The sequence below is a fragment of the Chelmon rostratus genome, chromosome 14, assembly GCF_017976325.1.
Source record: "Chelmon rostratus isolate fCheRos1 chromosome 14, fCheRos1.pri, whole genome shotgun sequence".
In the NCBI taxonomy this organism is placed as follows: domain Eukaryota; kingdom Metazoa; phylum Chordata; class Actinopteri; order Chaetodontiformes; family Chaetodontidae; genus Chelmon; species Chelmon rostratus.
In genome coordinates, this window is record NC_055671.1 from 21,296,012 (window position 1) to 21,317,204 (window position 21,193).

The window sequence follows — 21,193 nt, forward strand, 5'->3', positions numbered from 1 at the left end:
TGATAGCTGACAGCAGGTGAGTTGACATTTGTGGTCACTCACTATGTAGTTTGTTTGAATCACTGTTCATAACTGCGGTGACGTCAGTTCCTGGCTCATAAGCCATTACATCGGTGTTATTTACCTGGTTAATAATTTAAACGGTCATTCAGTATAATCAGTTTGAAGATGCAGTGTTAAAGGTTTGTTCGTACATGCGCCGAAACACCTTTAGCTAACTGAGCTCACTAGTTTCAGGCCAGGGTGAGGCTAAGGATGTACGTTTGTCAGGATCCTGGCGCAGCATTTCCGCTGAACTTATTGGTAAGTTTAAACATTTACCGAGGACTGCACCACACCTTGTCTGTTGCAGCAACAAAACACAGTTTAAAATGACAGAATGTGGTTTTTCTTTGTCTAAGAAATCATCTTTGGCTTATCAGAGAGTACATTCACCAGGGGGCTAAGCTTTTTTATTGTTTTGACCATCTTACATTAGCTAAAACTAGCTAGCCTACGTTAGCTACATATAAGAATCCTGCGACCTGAATATTTTGTACATTTGTACACTGTTGACTCATAATGACAGAATGTAGTATTTTATTCTCCAAGAAACCATCTTTGGCTAATTACACTTCATCAAATGGCCAAGAGTTTCATTTTCCTTTGACCATCTTAATGGAACTAAAGGTACATTAGCTAACATTAGCTAACATTAGTTAGCCTACATTAGTAAAGATAAGGAGCCTGTGACCTGAATGTTTGGTACATTTCTGTTGACTAATTAGAGGCATTGGACATCCAAATAACCAAGACTTTCATTTTGCTTTGACCAACTTACGGAACTAAAGTTATGTTAGTTAACGTTAGCTACATTAGCTAAACATAAGAAGCCTGCTGCGTGAATGTTTTGTACATTGAATCGTTGGTCTGGCAAAGGAAGAGATTTGTTAAAGTTTAATGAGTCTGGATATTTTGGCCCCTTGAAACCAGATCTAAAATGGAACCAGCTTTTGCAGACCCCCTGTCACATGAATAAGTGGAAAGTAGATACTAGCTAGTAAGCTGACAGAGAGTTTGTGGTGGCAGGGCACTTTGACTGAGATGGTGGACTGTTCATCCAGGTTTGACTCATGTTGATGCAAAAAAAAAACATATTTACGACATTTTACATTTTTCCTCCGCAGCCATGACAGGGCCTTTTCCAAACCTCACAGCTCTGCCAGTAACCGTGCTCAAAATAAATGAGGAAGACTTGCTCATTCCACAGAGACGTTATTAATCAGGTGTTCATAGTTCTGCAAAGAAACAAACGCAGAGTGTTTGGATCGCAAACATTCTCACCTTCACAATGAAGCTAAAAGTTTGTCCTGCGGGTGTTTGATGTTTTAATAGTTAATGAGCCACTTGTGTGTAGATAGAAGAACTGTACAACAAGAACTGAAGCTCATTAACTGTTAGTGTGAGCAAACACCTGCACGGTCCTTGATGAGTCTGGGGTCTGACACCATAGTTTTTAAGCACATTAAAGTTACGACTTTGCAGAAGAATTGTCCACAAATTATTTCTTGATGTAATTTGTGTACAAATGCACATTTGATAAAATGCAGATACAACAGGCATCACACTGAGATATTTCCAGCACCTTTTTCAGCTGCCAGAGGCATCACGGTGAGCATCAGGTTTCTTTCTCAAGCCTGCATTGTACATTCATGTTCACCTAACAAAAAGAAATCCACAACAACAGAAAGCGGACAAGAATTCACCGCAGTTAAGAAACGAGTGAAACTCTTTTTCCTGACTGGGAAAACTTTAGGTTTCTTGTTCTTTCCATGCAGTTCAGCTCTGCGGAGGAACTGGAAAGGCATTCTGGAAAATGTAGGAAATCACTGACGAAGGTAGAAGCAAAAAAGGCAGTTTGTGGGTACTATGTACACAAAAAGCAGAACTATAACACATTAATCACAAAGGAACTCAACCAGGAAACCCAGACAGTCATTTAACAACACTTGTAAAAGTGTCTCCAAAAAACCCCAAAGACTTCTAACAATGTGGATGCAAAATATTCTATTTGCTGCATGACAGAGTAGATTTTAATCATCTTCAAGCAAAGATGAAACATGTCCTTGCTTAATCTATATGACATGAGGTGAAATAGCATGTTGATGCTACTTTCTGTCACTTTTTATTTTCATACTAAATAATGTTTTCCCTGCGTTATTTCTGTCTGCATGTATGAGGAAACAGTGCCACAACGTGAGAAGCGGGTTAACAGGCTTCAATATTGTGCAGCAGATGGAAGATTTTTTTCCTTCCTTCTTCCGGGATTCTTGAAATGTTTTCAGAAAGGTGGTTGAGGGTTGTTAAATGACCTTCTGGGAGCTGCTTATCTCTGCGAATCAAATGGGAGGCACAAACTGGAGCTAGGGAACACGTAATGGTGTTTAGATGAAACTAATCTGTAAGAAATCATTGAATTTAATGATATGGCCCTGTGTCAGTGCAGACATGCATACAGTATGAAGAGTAGTGAGAAATAACACCCATTAGGTTGTTGAAATTTGCAGTTCAGCCTGTTGCGACTGATAAATCTGAAAATTTAAGCTGTAAAATCCTCCTGTAGCACAATTAAAAGATGATTGCAGCTTTCATTGTCATAAGCTTCTTCACATATTCACTGACTAACACAACATTTTGAGGAAGTTATAGACAATTTTCTACATGTTATGAAACAGGAGTGCAAACGTGAGATCCATAGATGTTAATGTTGAAAGGAAAAAGACAAAAATAAAACCAAAACCGCAGATTTCAGGTCACAGATTTCAGAATAAGGCAACCCTTTTTGAATAATTTACATATGATTTTCATACAGCAGCGCATTACTACTCAGGCGAATACATATTTTTAAGTGTTCGCACCAAAATTCATGTCATAAAATTTGAATATTTGCACGTTTTTCTTCAGCAGGTGATCGCTTCACTCCAACAAGTCACATTTTAAACGTAACCCACACACATTCAGAGTGATTCCTACGCTCGTCCCGCCAGAGAGAAAGCTTTTATTCCACCAAAACTGCGCTCGTGATGTTTTCAGGCCCACGACCTTCAAACAACAAAGAACTCTCAGTGGATACTGGAGTGCCTTAAATTCCTTTACTGCCGCATGCATCAAGAACAACTCTATGACACTGTGATTCAAACTGCTCAAATATATTTACACAAAAATCTGTTAAGCATCATCCCAGCATGTTATGTACCATATAATGTGAAGTCTTTCTCCAGTTAATTCAGCGACTATCAGAAGAGGATTTTATAAGTGGCCCAGGAGCCATATTCTGTCTAATCAAGGCTCAATCAGGTCCTCATTAAATACCGCTCGTTAAGCTAATTAACCAATCAAATCCTTAATGAATGTCATCAAGCACCAATTGTCAATTGTCATCAAAATTAAAACAAGCGGAACTCTGAGGCAAAGATTCTCATCATCTCCCCGTCTGTCATAAAACACAACGTCAGAGCTGCAAATGAACACATACTCACTTGTGATCAACATGCTTCTGAAGTCTTGGATTGGGGAAACTTTAGCAAACTTCCATGTTAAATGATGAGAAGAATCAGAGATTTTTAATTAAATCCAAAGGTAAAAGTCATATATATCCAGTGTTGTAATGGCGCAGTAAAGTCCAGTTGTACTGGTCATGTTGGGCATCATGTTAATGAAGTCATTGTTGAAGATTTCCCCTTTCCCCTGCCACTCCCCTTCCTCCGGCCCGGACCGGACCATCTGAACACCAGGGGGAAGGGGGTGGCATCCTAAAAATAACCCAGGGGAAAACACTTGAGACACACGAGGGCCGGCCCGAGGAGACCGAAATTACTTTGAATCTCTGTGACTAGACGAGACGTGGAAGAAGTCATGGACAGGCCAGGCAAATTTAGGAGATAAAATCAGTAAAAGTTGAACACTGTTGGCTCTCCCTGGAAGGAAATGATGGATCCCGGAGTGAGCTTGCTGCCCACTTGGTGCAGGAGTGACCGCAGATTTCCACGGGGCAGGAGTTGCCTTTGAGACTGGCAATTTTTTATGTTTTCCTCTTAAAATACTATCATTTAAAAAAGGCCATTCGAGGAATCAGAAGTCACTTTGCCTCAAATGAGGTCTGCAGTGAAACTCATGATACAAATCAACGTTCTCATGTGCTCGGGGCTTAAATCGCAACCTCAGATGATGAAATTACAAAGAGAGAGAGGAAATTAACACGATTTCCCCCTTTTTTTCAGATTGAATACTCTCCACCAGCTCCGATCTCTGAACTTCTCATAGCTGTGTTTGGCGGTGGGGGGCTTTGAAAAAGAGCCACTTGAGATGAAATGAAAGACAGATATCCGACTGCGCGAATGACTTAACACGAGGGGGATAAAGTCCTTGCCGTGCCCTATAGTCTGTAGTTCTTCAAGGTTTCATCTTGGCTCAGTCCAAGGTATACCATTAGCTCTAATGGCCTTCCATTTAACGCGCGGTGTTTGATTATGGGATTTTAAATGTGAATAACTCCCTGAGAAGAGAGGAGAGCGGTCGCCGTGATTCGCTACATTAATTCAGACTTGGAGGCGGAGAAAGTGGGAGTATGTAAACAACTAATGGACTTTTTCACAGTCTGTCGAGAGTCACAGAACAAGAGGAGAAAGAGCAGAGAGAGCAAGAAAAGAGGTCGAAACCTGCTGTCTCCTCTTCGGCAACATTTCTGAGAAGATTTCAGAGGTCTGATAAGTTCAGTTATTGGCTAAAAAAAAAAAAGATCGGAAACTTTTGGTGGTGGGAAAAATACACAACACACAGCAGTCAATCAGAAACCCGTTCCCGCGTGTCGAGGTAACATTTTGATCAGGGTCACAGATCAAATTGCTCTAATTCTACGTGATTAATTGCAACATCTGTTTGTGCATGTATGTGTGAACAACATAACTTCAGCCCAACAGCTGCAGCAGCTGTTCTGAACAGACCGAGCAGCAGGTTCCCCCTCAATCAGTCCTATCGCCTGCTTTATATTCACTCTGATATTTTACAGCATCTGTGATTTAGGGAAGTGTTTGGGACATTTGGGAAGCAGACCCCGCCCCAGCAGATCCCACTCTGAAGGTCTTACAGAGGAAAGTGAACGGCTACTTAGACTTAAAAACAGAGAAACTTCACAGATCTTTGAGGAGGAGGCCTCTTAGAATCGTGACAGCATTAGTTATTTGTTCAAAGAGCTTTAAAACTACTGCGTTAGCTGTGTTAATGTTCAGAAGCAAAGCAGGAAGTAGCACAGTACTGAAACACTGCAGTGAAGTCTGCAGAGAGTGTGTTAAAAGCAAAGGTTTTACATTTATTGAAATCCACTTATGGCCTTTCTGGCATACAGTTCGATGAGATGACAGAAATACTGTCACATCTGTCTTTTAAATATGAAGCTGGAGCCAGCAGCAAGTTAGCTTAGCTTAGCACAAACACTGGATAGAGAGGGAAACAGCCAGCTGTGTGCAAATGTAATAAAATCCACCTACCATCACCTCCAAAGCTCACTAATTAACATGTTACATATCTGTCCAATCCATACAAAAAGCAGATGCCTTTAAATGGTTAAATAGTTAGTAGGGTTACTGCAGACGTGTAGATCTGAGTAACATAGTAAAACTATTTTAAACTTAATCAGGGTTTGGAGGTGGTGCCTTTTTTATTTATTTTCTCCCATGCCCCTCACACAGCCCGCCACTGCCTGCAGACACTACTCAGGGCTGAAAAATTCCAAGTCCTCTCTGAAGTGACATTTTAAAAGATCTTTACAGCCATTAAATAAGTCCGAACCAATGGTATTTGTTTTCCAACTGTTTTTATTGCACCTCAGTTTTTTTTTTAATTTATTCATTTGGAAGAAGTTAAACCTTCATCCCAAAGTCACAGAGGAGAAAGGCCTCCAGCCTCTGGAGCTGCCATGTTGACTGTAGGCATCTGGATTAAAGCAGAGCTCAGGGTCTGACCTGTGGCTCTGCTAACAAAAAGACTCTCTCTCACTGTACAGTGTGTGTGTGTGTGTGTGTGTGCGTGTCTCTGCTGTGTATAAAGGTTACACAAGACTGCGTTTCCTTTTCCCAAGCAAGAGCCTCACGGGCGTCAGAGGAGGAAGAATCCAACAATACTCCCAGCGGATGGGAGTTTCTGTGTGTGTGTGTGTGTGCAGTGTTTATGTGTGAAATGTATATGAGTGTGTAGATATGTGTGTGTCCTTTGTGTGTTTGAGGGAGGCAGCCACAGTACATGAGGATGCGATGTGTTGTGTTTACTCTCACAAGCGTAGCCTCGCTGCATATTCACCGCTGCTTGCGTGTGTGCTCTGGGGTGTGTGCGTGTTTGAGTTTGCTTTGTGTGCTTGTGAATGTGTGTGTGTGTGTGTGTGTGTGTGTGTGTGTGTGTGTGTTTGCAGTCTAATCTGAATCCAGCCTCAGAGGCTCGGGGCTGGTATTTCCGATGCAGCAGGACAGGAAGCGGCCTGCTCTCTTGAACTGTGTCCCTCCCTCTGAACACTGCAGCACACACTCTATAAGACCTATCACTTCATCTGCGTGTGTGTGTGTGTGTGTGAGGCAGAGAGAGATAGGATAAATATGGCTTTCTGGTCATATTTACAGTACAGCATCAGCCAGCCCAAAGTCAACATAACATTGAGCTAATCAGCAATAATTTAGATGATCAATTAATTAATCGTTTAAGTCACTTATCAAGCAAAAACAACAAACATTCTCTGGCTGCAGCTTCACAAATGTGAGGATTTTCTGCTTTTCACTCTTTCATATCATTGGACACTACATATCTTTGACTTTTTGGTTGGACAAAGCAAACAACATGACGACCTTGGGCTCAGCAGCGTGGTTACAAAGAAGTGCATTATCTTCACAAACAGCAAGGCCTCCACTCGTCATATTGTCTACAACAGTGAAGTCAGACTTTATGCTTGTTTGACACTTAAAACTCACTCTTGTGGTCGTAAGAGTAATGGCTGCTGTGTTTAAGAAGCAAAGCGGTAAGAAGTGCGATGACATAAAACCTCTATGGGAGGAGGTCGGCGAGGGTGGTTGGGCGTACGATGTTTACCCCAGTTCTGACCAGAACAAGTACTGTCGCATTTGTTGACTAAACTCAACCAAACCTTTACAACAGCATGGCAGACCAGCAGACGGTCATAATAACCATTCCTGGAACTATTTGGGATGGCACTGACATTTGCTGTTGTCGATTTGCTGTTAGGAGCACAAGGGGATACACAGCGGGTACAGAGTGAAAATAAAGAGGGATATCTGTGAACTGAAACTGTGATGCTTTTTTATTAAACCCACCTAAGGCTCTTATTATTATTATTATTATTATTATGTAAGACAGTCAGCGGCAGATTTCTTTAAAACAAGGTGGTGAGAATAGCGCTAAGTGTTTTTGTTTCTTGAGGTGGCTCTTAGAGGGAAGCAGGCTGAGGTAAATATATAAATCTCCACTCTGTGAGTCATAAATTCAGCGGCTGCCAGCGGGACACACGTCTGCACTACAGTTTGGAATCAGAATGAAGGTATTTTATTCCCATAAACAAGTATATATGACTTCATTTCCACATCCTAGCAAATCCTCTTCCGTCTCTCTGCGCGAGTCAAGCAGCAGCATGAACGTTACGCCCGTCGTCCCTGCTAAAGAACACAACAGCCTCGGCGTCTGCATGGAAATGAATGTCTTCATTAGATGCTTGAATCCTGGTTTCTTCTTTGTGGAAGTAAACATTCACCGCCGCTACTGTTTAGCTTCGCAGAGGAAGATCCAGACTCAAGCAGCCTCCCGCGGTCACAATCAATTAATTGGGAATCTGATTAGAGCTGCTCTTTATTGGCACTTAGGAATGATCTGAGAGTGTGAAGTAATGGGCCGTCCACACACAGTTCATTTGGAGGGTGTCTTTATGAGGAGTGCGCCTCCTAAAACCGACGGTTGGACACTCTGGCAGCGAACACAGCAGACTGTTTGGGCCCTTATTTCCTTGCCAGTACGCTTCTGTCATATTCAGACATGCTGGTTGTTTCTTCCAAGTGATCATTATCGGGATTCAGAAGAGTCAGACCGAGTGGATCTGAAGGGAGAAGATTTATGTCTCTTTTTTTTTCTGTCCCTGCAGTTTTATTTTAGCTGTTTGTCACTGCAAGAAAAGGGTTTCTGATATCTTTGAGTGATCTTTAAGAAAGTATTACAAAACAGTGGCATGTCTTCCTGCGATACGGAAACCACCGTGCTGTTTATTTGAATTCACAATTGCCAAAAAGGACGAAGTATAAACTCCCTCCATCTCTCTACAGCTGTAAAACAAGATAGCAAAAAGGCCTGGAGTTCAGATATCCAGTTTTTATGTATGGGGTGGAAGAGATACAGCGAGGAGCCTCAAACACACAAATGTAAAAACTACAAAAATGTTCTAAGGTATAAACCTGTGATCATCAACTGGTGGCCCACTTCCAATTGAGATGAAGCTTCCCATCCAGCCCGCAAAATATGAATTAATTCAGAAAATGCACACATCTAACGTTATTCAACAGTGGAAGAGGTCCAGTCCTTTCTAATAGTGACTGTGGATTAGCTTGGCTTCCCCTGGCAATAAGCTAAAACGTGTGTAATTCATTGTTCACCCACTCTGCAGAATCACATTATTATCCTCTCTACTCCGTGGACCCTCCATCAAACCGCTCAGCCACCGGTCTGCCTTTTCCCTGGAGCCGGCAGCAGTGCACTGGTTGGACTACGGGAGGTAACCCCGGAGATGTCGGACAATCAATATGCATGTCTGGTCGTTGAACTGTGGGTTTTGTACTGAGCACTGACTAATAAAAATAACATTAATTTTGTAAGAAAGTGAAAACTAATGGGCTAATTGGCCCTTAATACGTTTTATTTATTTATTTATTTGAATGTTCAGCCCTCACAGTGTCTGCTGAGATTCGGACCTCTCTGGCCTCTCATATAAGCAGGGAAGAGCAAACAGATTTGGTTGCTGGTGTCAGAAAACTTTATAATGGACTCTAGGATGAGGTCACGCAAGTGTTTTCATTTAGTTTTTTCCTTTAAAAAGGTATAAACTACTTTAAAAACAGTTGAATGGGTTATGTACTCAGCTGATTCACTGTTTTATTAGCAGTCCAGCTGTTACAGCTTCTAGTCTCTGCTTCTTGATAAGACCTGAGAGCAAAGGTGCCACTTTCACCAAAACACTGCTGACATCATTTCATCTTTATTTTCTTTTTTGCAAATAGAAAACCTCTTTCATAAAGACCTATGATGCACCTCATCTCAAAGCTCCACTGAGTGACATTTTTGATATCCACTCCCAATCAGATGACTCCCCGCATTGTGAAAAGGTTGTCTGCTGAGCAGCAGCGTGGATGCAGCTTTCATCCGCTTGCATCAAAGAAACGAGCCGCTGAGGAACGTCACGGACATTTTCCTCCGGGTCTGACCCAGGTGCCACGACATACTGGACTTAAAACAGAATAATATCCTTTATCCAATCCAAACCTCGCTTCATCCTCGCTTGTGAACGACTGAGCCTCTCCAGGAAGCCCCTTTCATACCCAATCATGATACTGTCACCTGTCACCAATCAACCCGTTTACCTGTGGAATGTTCCAAACAGGTGTTTTTAGAGCATCCCACAACTATCCCAGTCTTCTGTTGCTCCTGTCCCGACTTGTTTGAAAAGTGTTGCTGCATCAAGTTCAGAATAAGCAGAAGTTAATGAGGTAAAGCATTAAATATATCGCCTTTGTGCAGTTTTCAATTGAGTATGTGTGAAAAAGGATCAACACAGCATCCTAACTGCTTCGGAATCAGGGTTGTCGGTTTGGTATTGTGCTCCCTTGGTTGGAGGAACAATCAAGCCAATCAGAGGTTTGCAGGCAGGATTAAGAATATCATCTTTATACATAGCTAGCTAACTACTCAGCTAAATCCATGAAAAACAGCAACAGAAAAATGTTGGAAAAAACTGGTTGGGCGAACACAGGGGATAGTATTAACTTGTCGCTCCTCTGCTAACACTACAGGTAGCAAAGACAATTACTGCAGTACACACCAAATTAGGCATTCCAAATTGTCAGAAAAAAAAATGGTAAAAATCCCCAAAAGACAAAAAGTTTGAAGCACCAACTTCTTCACTTAGCTGAAAGCTGTTTGTTCCAAAAACGCCCATTCAGCTCCAATGTTGTTAATATAACAAGCAGAAATGGCTGCTTGGGGATTTACTTGATGGATTGCTTTCTTCTTGCCATCTTGTTATCTTTTTCTCGAGTTCATCCTTATTTCCATGCTAAAACCCAAACATTACCATACTGTCAGCCATGTTTGTCTTTTTGATGAATAGCCAGTTACAGCGGAGTGTATTTCGACTGGGCAGATGTTTGCATGAATGTTTGCACCTGTTTCTAACTGAAACTGCGACCGAAAGTGCTCTGCATGCTCAAGAAATTTACTGATTAAAAGAGATTAACTCAGTATAAATCTGTGATGCCTTGAAGTTCAAATCAATATTACAGCTATAGTGACTTGGCAAAATTAGTGTTTGCTGCTTTAGCTTGTGAGCCCATATATAGGTGTGATACTCTAGTGTCCACACTTTTGGCCATTGTGGACACAGTTGTTATTAAAGATTAAGATAAAGACTGGGGAATGAGCTGTGTACAAAGGAATTTTTTGATTGATATGATTACAAAATAAATATTAAAATTATTATTTTTTAGTTATTTACCTCTTGTTAGTAATGGGACATAAGAGAGAGAGATTAAGGACCATCATGATAACAAAGAACAAAGAAATAATAAAGGAAATTAAAAAAAACTCCAATAAATAATCCCATGACATGGATACAAAAAGCAAACACAAACTGAATGAGGAAATAACAGATTTCTACACAGCCCTGCAGCATCTCACGCACAGGTCCACAGGCGCCTTTATCCCGCTGAGTCACTGGGACGCCCCGCGGCTGACCCTCCAAACTGTACTGGTTGACACACACTATAAATAAAGTGTTCTCTGTTGTTTTGTTCTGGGCAGTGGATGGAAACACGGGGACATTGCCAAGGGTCAGCAGAGCCCCTGGCACCATGTTCAGAGATGTTATTACCAGGCTTTCAGCATGATTATTGTTCCAAAATTCCTCTAAGCGCCGACTGTGACAGTTGGGCTGTATTTGTGCAATGTTTGACATCCTACTCTGACAACAATCCAAGTGTGGACACTGGTGAGGGAAAGAAGCTGAACCTGGAGCCACTCCATGAGCACAAAAAGACTAAGAATGTTTAAAATTGTGTTTGCAGTTTATTTGTGGATGTATATTCCAGAAATAAATCTATTTGTTTTCCACATTTTTTACAATACATTTTAATTAGACATCTGGATACTACTTCTACACCGATTCTCCATATGCTCCATTACAAGTAAACCTATTGCTCAAATTTCTTTTGTAAAGCTTATATACCTGTGTTATCATAAATCTATTAGCCATGCCTGTGCTATCATCAATGTCATCTTCAGGGTTATTAAACACACCTGTACAATCACCAGTATTATTAACCACACCTGTGCTATCATAAATCTATTAGCCACGCCTGTGCGATCATAAATCCATTAGCCACGCCTGTGCTATCATAAATCTATTAGCCATGCCTGTGCTACCATCAGTGTCATCATCAGGGTTATTAACCACACCTGTACAATCACCAGTATTATTAACCACACCTGTGCTATCCTTAATCCATTAGCCACGCCTGTGCTATCATAAATCTATGAGCCACGCCTGTGCTATCATAAATCTATTAGCCATGTCTGTGCTATCATAAATCTATAATATAATATTTGATCATCTAAATCTAATCATTATTGTATGTTTTTGCAAAAGGGCCTAAAGACAGTGTGACAGGAATCTTTGTTTGGATGTTTTGTTTGCTTCGTTAACATATAACACTAAAGACGGAGTCAGTTAACTTCTGAGCACATTGCTGCACTGTAAATACACTGCAGTTTGTTGTTCAGTTCAGAGCCATGAATGGAAACCTGTGTCGGGTGCCTGAGGTCACACTAGGTCACTGTCAGAAGTCTGAGTGTTCCCATAAGGAAATCCTACTCCTACACCAGCTTCACCACCTCCACTGCCCAGAATCCATCAACGCTTAGACTGGAACACTATGTCCAACAACAAACCTGACAGGGTTCACACCACAGGCAACTTTGACATACCGGGCTTTGATTTCATCTGCAGCGCTGCAGCTGCACCTCCGAACACACTAAACTCGACTGCATGGCGTATTTCTGACCCGGCTACTTCGTTTTTTATGTTCATGTCATATTTAAACACATTCTGTGTGACAGTAGGACGGAGAGACAAAACGAGACTCTGAGGTCACATTAAAATGATAGAAGTGTAGGCTGTTGCACTGTAAGCCACCAGGACGCCCCCGAAGAGAGCAGGTTTTCATCAGACGGTAACATGAACCACAGTGTCAAACAAACAAATAGTGCTAATCCACTGTAAGTGCCTGCCATCAGCCTCCAGCAGGGGAGAAGAAATGTGGGATATTTAAGCAGAAACTACTCTCACTCGGTGCAAAAGAGCTACTGAAAAGGTCTAAATTATGCCTAAAAATGTGACCTGAAATTAACTTTGAATTTCTTCGGCTGCTGTAGGAGTCGGTTTAAAGTCAAGCCAAAAGCACACATTCACACACAACACCGGCACAAACACACACACACACACACACAGTCAGCTACAACTACTGACATCATTTTGTTAAAAACACACGGGGTGGTAACATTCAGTCAGTCACTCTGAGTGTGTGTGTGTGTGTGTGTGTGTGTGTGTCTGTGTGTGTGAATTCCTTTCTCTCAACCATCATTGCCTTCTTAATGAGGCTTCACCTGTCCTCAGTCCTCTCTGGTTGAGCACATTTAGTGCTGCATTGTGGTCAAACGGTAGTCATGGCAGACAGGGGAGGTGTACACACACATACTCGCACACAACTTGCTTACAGAGAGACACGAGGATTCCAAAAGATAAACAGATCATTTTCATTATATATTTAACCTTTATTTAGGCAAAGAAAGTCAATGAGAACAAATATCACTGTGGGTGGAGGACAAAATTTTAATTTAATTAATTTTTTTTATTTTTTATTTTATTCACTCTAGTAATCCCAAACTGGGAAATTAGTCTCTGCATTTCACCCATCGCTGATTTACTGAAACACACACATGCACATGCAACATGCAGTGAGACACACAGGAGCAGTGGGCTGCCGCATCAGGCGCCCGGGGAGCATAGAATCAAGAATCGAAGGAAAAGCTGTTTGCAAAGGATGAAAACGAAAGCTCACTCTGGTAAGTTCCAACTTGGGGTGTATTTCCTCACTTTTCGACTGTAGAGCTACTTTTTATACTCTTCAGATTGCAGGAAGTCTTGCTGTCCACCACAGTAATATGATTGTTTAGTTATTTTTTATCTATTTTATTGGAGCAAACCATGTACAGCAGTGGTCCCCAACCTTTTCTGTACCATGGCCCAGTTTAATGTCTAACAATATTTTCACTGCCCATTCTAAAGGTGTAGCAGATAAAAACAAAATAAAATGATAAGATCGGCATTAAAAACTGTGGTATTTTCTCTTTAATCATAATAATAACAATAATAATAAACGTAAATCCACTTTTTAATCATGTCAAGAGGACCTGGCTGCAGACTGGCACTGTCAGGCACCACCTGTTTATCAAATTATGTGAAAAAACAAAATAATGGAAATTATTTTTTCTTTCTGTGCGGCCCAGTACCAAATGACCCGCGGCCCATGGGTTGGGGATCAATGATGTACAGTATTTAACATAAAAATGTTGCTGTTTGGTGTATTGTACCATAGTTAGCTCAGAGCTTCCAAACTTTACAATGGTTGTGTATATATCAAACTTCTTGAATGTGGAAAATCTATTCAAGTTGAGACTTACTGGCATTTTGCTGGTTACTGCAGTTATTTCTGGTGTTGTCACAGAAAGGAAAACCCCACCATTATTACATGAGCAGAGCCAAGTTGGCTGACCTCTGGGATTTCCTCGCTCTGTGTCTCATACATTTCTGAGTCCAACCGTGTGTGCTGTATTGATTTTGCAGATGTGCATGTGACTGTGTGAGTACGACCCTGTGTTTATATGCGTTGTGTGTGTGTGCATGTGTCACGCTCGCGAGTGTGTGTCACACCAACACTCATTTCTTGGGAAGTCATTATCTGGAAAAGAAAATTACCATCAAATTGACAGTAAAAACCTGTCTGGAAGTCTCATTTCCATTTATGGTGGCAGGATGTTTCCTTTGAAATGCGATGACAGAATAACATCAAATGCAATCATATCTTGATAAAGACGGCGAGTAAACACAGAGGCACAGAATCAGGCACAGCATCAACACCAGACCGCATGCCACAGTCTGCAGAGACTGTTTGAGGCCGAGGTGTGAAGGAGCCAAAATCATGGTTAAAGTAAAGGTTTGACTTTGGCACTCAGAGCAACTGCTGAGCGTTTCTAGTCACTACCAGGTTCTGCACAATATTCACTGGGAAAAGTAAAAACGAAAGCTGACATACTGTGTGAAATACATAAATATTTTACCCCACTGATTTTGCACATGAAGATCAGTGAGCTGGTGGTTGCATAATATTCTCCGGTGGCTCTTGAGGGAGTCAAGTCTGACAAAGTGACACGAGAGAATAGAAAATGATTATATAAGCCATGTGCTGCAAGCTGCGGATGTCAAAACATGGCAGTTCACCAGGCAGGGAGAAACTAATGAAAGATGCTATTAACTTGCATTCTGGGAAATGCAGGATGGAGTGTTTTTTGGAGTTTGACTTTATGGAAGTGCAAACCTAAACCGCTGGAGTACACAACGCTGCAGTATGTCATTTCTGCTGATAGGGGTCTCTCAATCAAAACAATGAAAAGAAAAGACGGGAGGGATTTGCTGTCTTCATTGTTCATGTTTTTAGCCACTAGGCGAATATAAATCCATTATTCACTCTCCTGTTGGTTCAGATTTTGGTCTCCACCAAGCCCTGATGAAAACATCTGCTTCTTTAGCTGCTAAACGCTCCACTATGTTCACCAGCTAGTCGCGAAATGCGTCATTTGTCAAGCTGGAAATGTGGCTGACGAGAGCTATGAAAGTGAACCGAACAATGAATGTGCCATAAAACCAAAACAATGAGCTGAAAGAGGCTAAAATGTTCCATGTAGTAATAGTAATAGTACTCTGTGCAAGCATTATTGTTAATATAAAAATACTGATTAGTGCAGCTTTAGTCTTGTATTTGTTTTGCAACATGTGACTCAGGGCCATGTTTTTTTAGGGTTTCAGAAAGGTGTATTAATGAGCCGGTGCCTTCCCATAGAGTGAATACATCCGTGCAAATTCCACATTTCCCTTCATACTCCCTATCACAGTTAAAGGCCTTGTAATTCCACACTGCATGCTTGCACCAATAGATTTAAATACCTAAATGATGTACTGAGAACCACGTTTGTGAGATTAAAACTGCGTGTTCCTTAGCCCACATTCCTCGAGGCCTCCTGCGACAACACCAGCATCCACACCTCTGAGTCTTTGCCATCGCAGCGTGACTGCAGGAAGTCCGCGCCCTGCACGCCGCAGTCAACAAGACGACAGCCTGCTAGAGACACGCCGCTCCGAACGCTCCGTCCTGCTCGCCTGCACAGGAAATCCCTCCGTGATTAACTGACCCTTCCCATACGGCTGCGTGATTGCCTGCCTGTCTGCCTATTACGCTGGCTGACTGTTCGTCTGTGCAGCAACGCTCGGCTGTCCGAACCACGCCGCACATCACATTACCTGTCTGTCCGCCTCACAGGCTTCCTGCCTGTTAACTTTATTAATTCAGCCTCATTCTGCTTTGCTTTAAAGCAGCAATAAGTAAGACTTTTACTGCCCTGCATCACAGAAAGCTTGATAGGGTTTGCAGATCAATACCAGAGACTAAACAACTACTTCTTCAACTGCCAAAACTCACTCTGTATCGGAGGAAACTGAATTACTTAATACGTCTTTTACTTTATAAAAGTCAGTGGACTGTGGCGCTGAGGAGTCTTCAACAGAAGGTCTTAACTTGAGTATGTATAATAATGTACAATAAATGACTACTTTTAGGCAAGTGTGACTTAATTAAAAAGATTTAATTAAACAATGAAATCACTTGAAAAATGGGTACGTTTATTGTGGCATTCTATCCCTTTTTGTGCATCTTTATCTTCATTCTTGCTATTGTGATCCAGCAGGTTTTATTTTCTCTTTTATCTTCCGTTAATTAGCTTTGTGTTCTTTTTTCTGTGGAGCACTCGGTGCATGTAATTTATTTTTTCTTAAGCACTTTTTGAACCACAATTCTTGTATGAAAGGGGCTGTGAAAATAAAGTTTATTATTAATGAACTGAGCAAATAAAATAAGAAATAATAATCATTAACAGGCCAATTCTCAATTCTCAAGTTTACAGCTCTGCCTCAGCCATTAATTTGGATTCTGGTCTCAGTCTGAACTCTACTGCATTTACCACAGTTTTTGGTAATTTGAGCTGATAACGCACATACAAACATGGTAGCAAGTGATCAGAAACCTGGATATAATGCTTATATGTCAATGCACAGTAGCTGGGATGCTCTAATCAAGACGTTGTTGGTGTTCTAGTGTGTTTAAAAAAAACAATGCAAGTACTTTTACCAACAAACATAACTCATTTTAATTAATTTAACTCTTATTTCTACAATTAAAATCCACCGGAGTTACGATTCGTCGGCTCTTTGCAGTGTTTCAGGCAGAAGTTGATTGTAATAATTTAAAAAAAAAAGATGAATTTATGCTTCACACATTAAATATGGATGATCCAACAAATTAAATGTGAAACTTTCCATCTTGTAGCATGTCTCCCTGCTCTCGTGATTGAAACGACATCATAAAAGTCTCGCAGGCGGACCAGTATTTCTGGAGCGTCGCCTCCTTCCTTTGTTTCTTTCTGTCTCTCCTCTCGCTGCGTTTCTCAAACTTTATTTCACTTCACATTCAACTCCCAACTTCCAATTACTCTGGTGGGGCCGACTTCTCCGCCGCCGTGCCCTCCTGGGGCCTATAAACCTTTGATGGGAACAATGACTGATAACTCGGGAACAAGAAAAAATTAGGCCGCTTCGTTATTGGTGATTCATAATCCACTTCTGAGGTGTTAATGGGGAGCCGTGTTTAAGCTGCCAATGTTTAATATACACTTTCTGCGGCTGCACTAAATCTCCAGCAGTTTTTTGGGCTCGGGGAGGGGTGTTAATGGAAGGAGTGGAGGGGCAGGTCAGACTTGGCCGTCTGCCCAGGACGAGTCTTTGCTTTTGGGTTTTCTTTGCACTTTGAAGTGACCTGGATATACAGCTTGTGGATAACTCCTTCACTCTCAATCTCTCTTTTCATCTCTCTCTGTTAGTCCCTCCTTGGGTTTTATTTTTCTCTGTTTTTCAATCTTTCTCCTTTACTCAGTATCACTATCTGTCTGCATCTGACTCGTGTATCTCCTTTTCAGTTTCTCTCTCTCCCCACCTCTGTTTTCATCTCTTTCACCCTTTCTGTTGTTCACTGGACTGCTAAAGGAATACTCCGCCGAAAACCTTTCTTTGAATATCAAACAGTAGACTAGAGAGGTGGCTCTCACGGATTCCTTCCTTTGTGGTGGCTGGCAGATGTGGTCAGCTTTAAGTCACAATGGCTTCTGAAACTTGCACAGAAACGCATCAAACCACTCCTGCAGCATAACCCGCCTCTCCTCTGCCTGTCCCTATGCTCGACATGTGCAAAACACGCTTATTTTAACCAAAAAAATGTGTTCTCTACTGCCTTATTATGGCTGACAACGCTAGCACCAAGTGGAAGATGTGTCTTTTAGCCATATTTAGGTGGGAATATGAGTACTAGGTAGGAGTGGTCCTCAATGATGAATACTACGATAAGATACGATAGAACTTAATATATCCTGAGTAGAGTTGTTGTTGCAGTACAAAGTAAGAAGAGTGCAAATATAAAGCGCAAATACAGTGGGGTGCAAATAATGGCAAATATATAACCAGGCTAAAGGTAAGGACCATTAAAAAAAATTGGTAAACTGGTTAAGTATCACCAGTTTAAAGTATCAATCCAGTGTCAGTCAGTAGGACTGGTTGGAATGAAAACAACTGTAAAGAGAAATTGATTCCATCAGTCTGCAAATTATAACCTTTGATTATATTGAATTACAATGCTTTTTATTTATTTTTCCAGAAAACATATAACGAGGATGTTTTCATTCTCACTTTCCACAATTTTATCTACTATGGCAAGTGCCAGGGTTATGCTACATATTGTGCTTTTAGGATTCTGGTATGGTTAAAGACAAATTGGGCGTTTTGATAAATGAGTTTAGTTCGTGCCATTTAGTTCCTGGAGTGTCCGCTGGCTGCAGGGCAACATGTCCAACCTTTGGTTTTTGTACGGATGAAACAAACAAGATGTAGCACCTTGATCTGTGAACTTTCGATGTGTTGCCGGGTAGAGTTTGTTACCTGGACGAAGCCACGCTAGCTGTTTCTGCTTCCAGTCTTTATGCTAGGCGAAGTTAGCTGACTGCTGAGCAGAGAGAGAGGAAGCTGCAGGAACGGGTCGAGGAGTTGCCCATTTTGCTAACCTTTTTTTTTTTGTGGTGAAACTGGGCTGCTGTCAGAGTCCGCCGAAGCTACTGAGCGTGCTGAGAAATGCTGCTGTTCTCTGTGTGGCCCAAACCTTTTCAGAGTCACCTTTGAAGCTTTCCAGTGGTGAGAGTCTGATATGAAAGTTTTCTGTGGGTTGTTCCTTTAGCACCGAGCTCAGTCTGCTCTTCACACAGATTGTTGATGCGGGGACTGTAGGACATGCAGTGCAGTGCTTGTATAATCGAACTTACTCACACACACACACACACACACACACACACACACACACACACACACACTGTACAGTGAAGCGCCTTTTGTGCTGGAGTCGATCTCTGTGAATCACTGTGAACATAATGAGGCGCAGTGAGACTGATGTGAGCTGGCGAACCGGGCAGCAGCTCGGAGGAACAGGAAAAAAAAACATTCATTTTTATCTTAATTGCCACGGTGAGTCAGTACCTGAGCTTTGGGGCCGTAATCCCTCTGACATTTGCCTTTAATGCCAGACTTAATAATATGGACCCTCGCACGCTGCTAATGGATCAATACAGTTTGCAAATATCAGACCTTTAAAAAGTTCAAAACTCTTGAAGCGGCGTGATAATACCTGGAAAAATAAACATTATTTGATGGCGGGACATCATTTGATTTACACCGACATGTGATTGCACTGCTAACAGCTTGCGAGCACACTTGCCTTTGGACTTCAAGTTTCCACACAGACATATCAGATGATGTTGCTTGAACAGAAGACTGAAGTTTGCTATATTTATCTACTCAAAAAAAGCTCCATGTTTAAATCTAAAATTGAGATTTAATCAAATCAAGTAAATCAAACAAGTGTGTTGGCCACCTCTGAAGAAAGGCAGACTAATTCCAGTGAACGTCACAAACTGTCTAAGAGCAAACTGTATGATTGGTCCTTTGCTCCTTGCATTAGGCCTCCTGCGTGGATCTGAAAGACGTTACAAACATCTCATAAAAGCTGGAGATTTTTTTTGGTATCATTTTGAAACCTGCATTTTCTCATCATCTCATTACTGTTTTCTCCTCTTCTGTTTGCACTGCACCTCTTTGCACCTTTAATGCTGCACTGCTATCTCTTACTGCGCTCAGCAGAAATGTGCACCGTATGATCGTAATGTGTCTGTGTGTGTGTGTGTGTGTGTGTGTGCCGGTGCAACACAATGAAAACAATTTGGGGATTTGCTCATCAATTCATTAGCACAAAGAGGAAAGGTTCACTCACTGCAGGCTGACAGTCCAACCTTGTTGACAACTGAAGCAGCAGCAAATATTTTGGGGGACATTAGTAATTTTCTTGCTTTTAGCTGTCACCGCTGCTGTGTAATTTGGCTTTGAGAAAACAACAAAGCCAAAGTCTGCTGTTTACTGTCAACAGAGAAGCCTCATGAAGTAATTTGTTCGTCTGGAAAAGCTTTTTCCTTTTCTTTAAACTAACCTACCATCTATGTACGAGTCTGGCTTGTAGGGTGAGGTAAACAAGCTGCCATTACACTGGCAGCTCACCTGTAAACTCATGTGTAACACTCTACTGTACGTGAGCTTTTCACTTCTCAAGCACTTTTGTCAAGAGCTGCTGTACAAACTTCCGGAGTTGGCCGGCCGCTGGCAGAGGACGTCACGCGCAGCTCGCACGTCAAATAAGTCGGAAGCGGAGCCACGTTTGTGAAAGCAGCGCAAGATTGGGGAAATTCTGTGCACAAATTGGTTTTAAAGCTGCCTGAATTATTTTTTTATCCTGTGGGGTGCAAAAGAGGTGCCGGACAAGGTGGAAAACACACACCTCTGACACCTTCTAAAGTCGTTACGCTAACACCTGAGCCGAATTGTCTGTTACCATCCAGCAGACAGGGAGGAACATTGTGTTTGTGTCCACCTGCTGTAGGTAAGCCCTGTCAAATATTCACCAGTTTCTACACCAGCTGGTCTCTAACTGTGCCTGTCTGTCATTTGATGGTGAGCAGGAAGTGATTTTAAGAGCTTTTTTAGTTGAAAACAGCTGGAAACAGTGGTTACTGAGAAAATTCTCCCCTTCTGACTGATGTGGACCCACGAGATTAAAATTCAATTAGTGGTCCGTACCGTCGGCTGGTTTTTCCCCTTCACAAAGTCTACCCCATATTTTGAGCCATTTCCAAACATTTTGCACACAGTTCACATCCTGCCATCACTGGAGACCAAAGCCAGAAGACCGATTCTCACAACAACCTGCCGCCTTGTATTAGGAGGGCTCGGAAAGAAGGCTTTGACGAAAAGGTCAGGCCACCTTTCGCTATTGAAAATCATTGGCTGCTAAAGATCATGACATTAAAGGTATGAGCAGAGAGGCCATAAGAGAGCAGCAGCGAGGAAGAACAGATGAGGCCACGGTGGCAAAGA

General features: G+C 41.7%; 1 protein-coding gene across 3 annotated transcripts in view; it reads right to left on the reverse strand.

The window, feature by feature from the left end:
• si:dkeyp-23e4.3 (rho GTPase-activating protein 7) overlaps positions 1-21,193 on the reverse strand; it is a 96,964-nt gene that overhangs the window by 32,860 nt on the left and 42,911 nt on the right. The window contains exon 1 of one of the 3 annotated variants that reach the window (XM_041951826.1): positions 3,519-3,678. The exons of the other annotated variants lie outside the window; for them this stretch is intronic. Within the exon in view, the coding sequence (XP_041807760.1) occupies positions 3,519-3,531 (13 nt within the window). The 5' untranslated portion in view covers positions 3,532-3,678. Of the gene's footprint in view, positions 1-3,518; positions 3,679-21,193 lie in introns of those variants that run through there. 3 annotated transcript variants of the gene reach the window in all.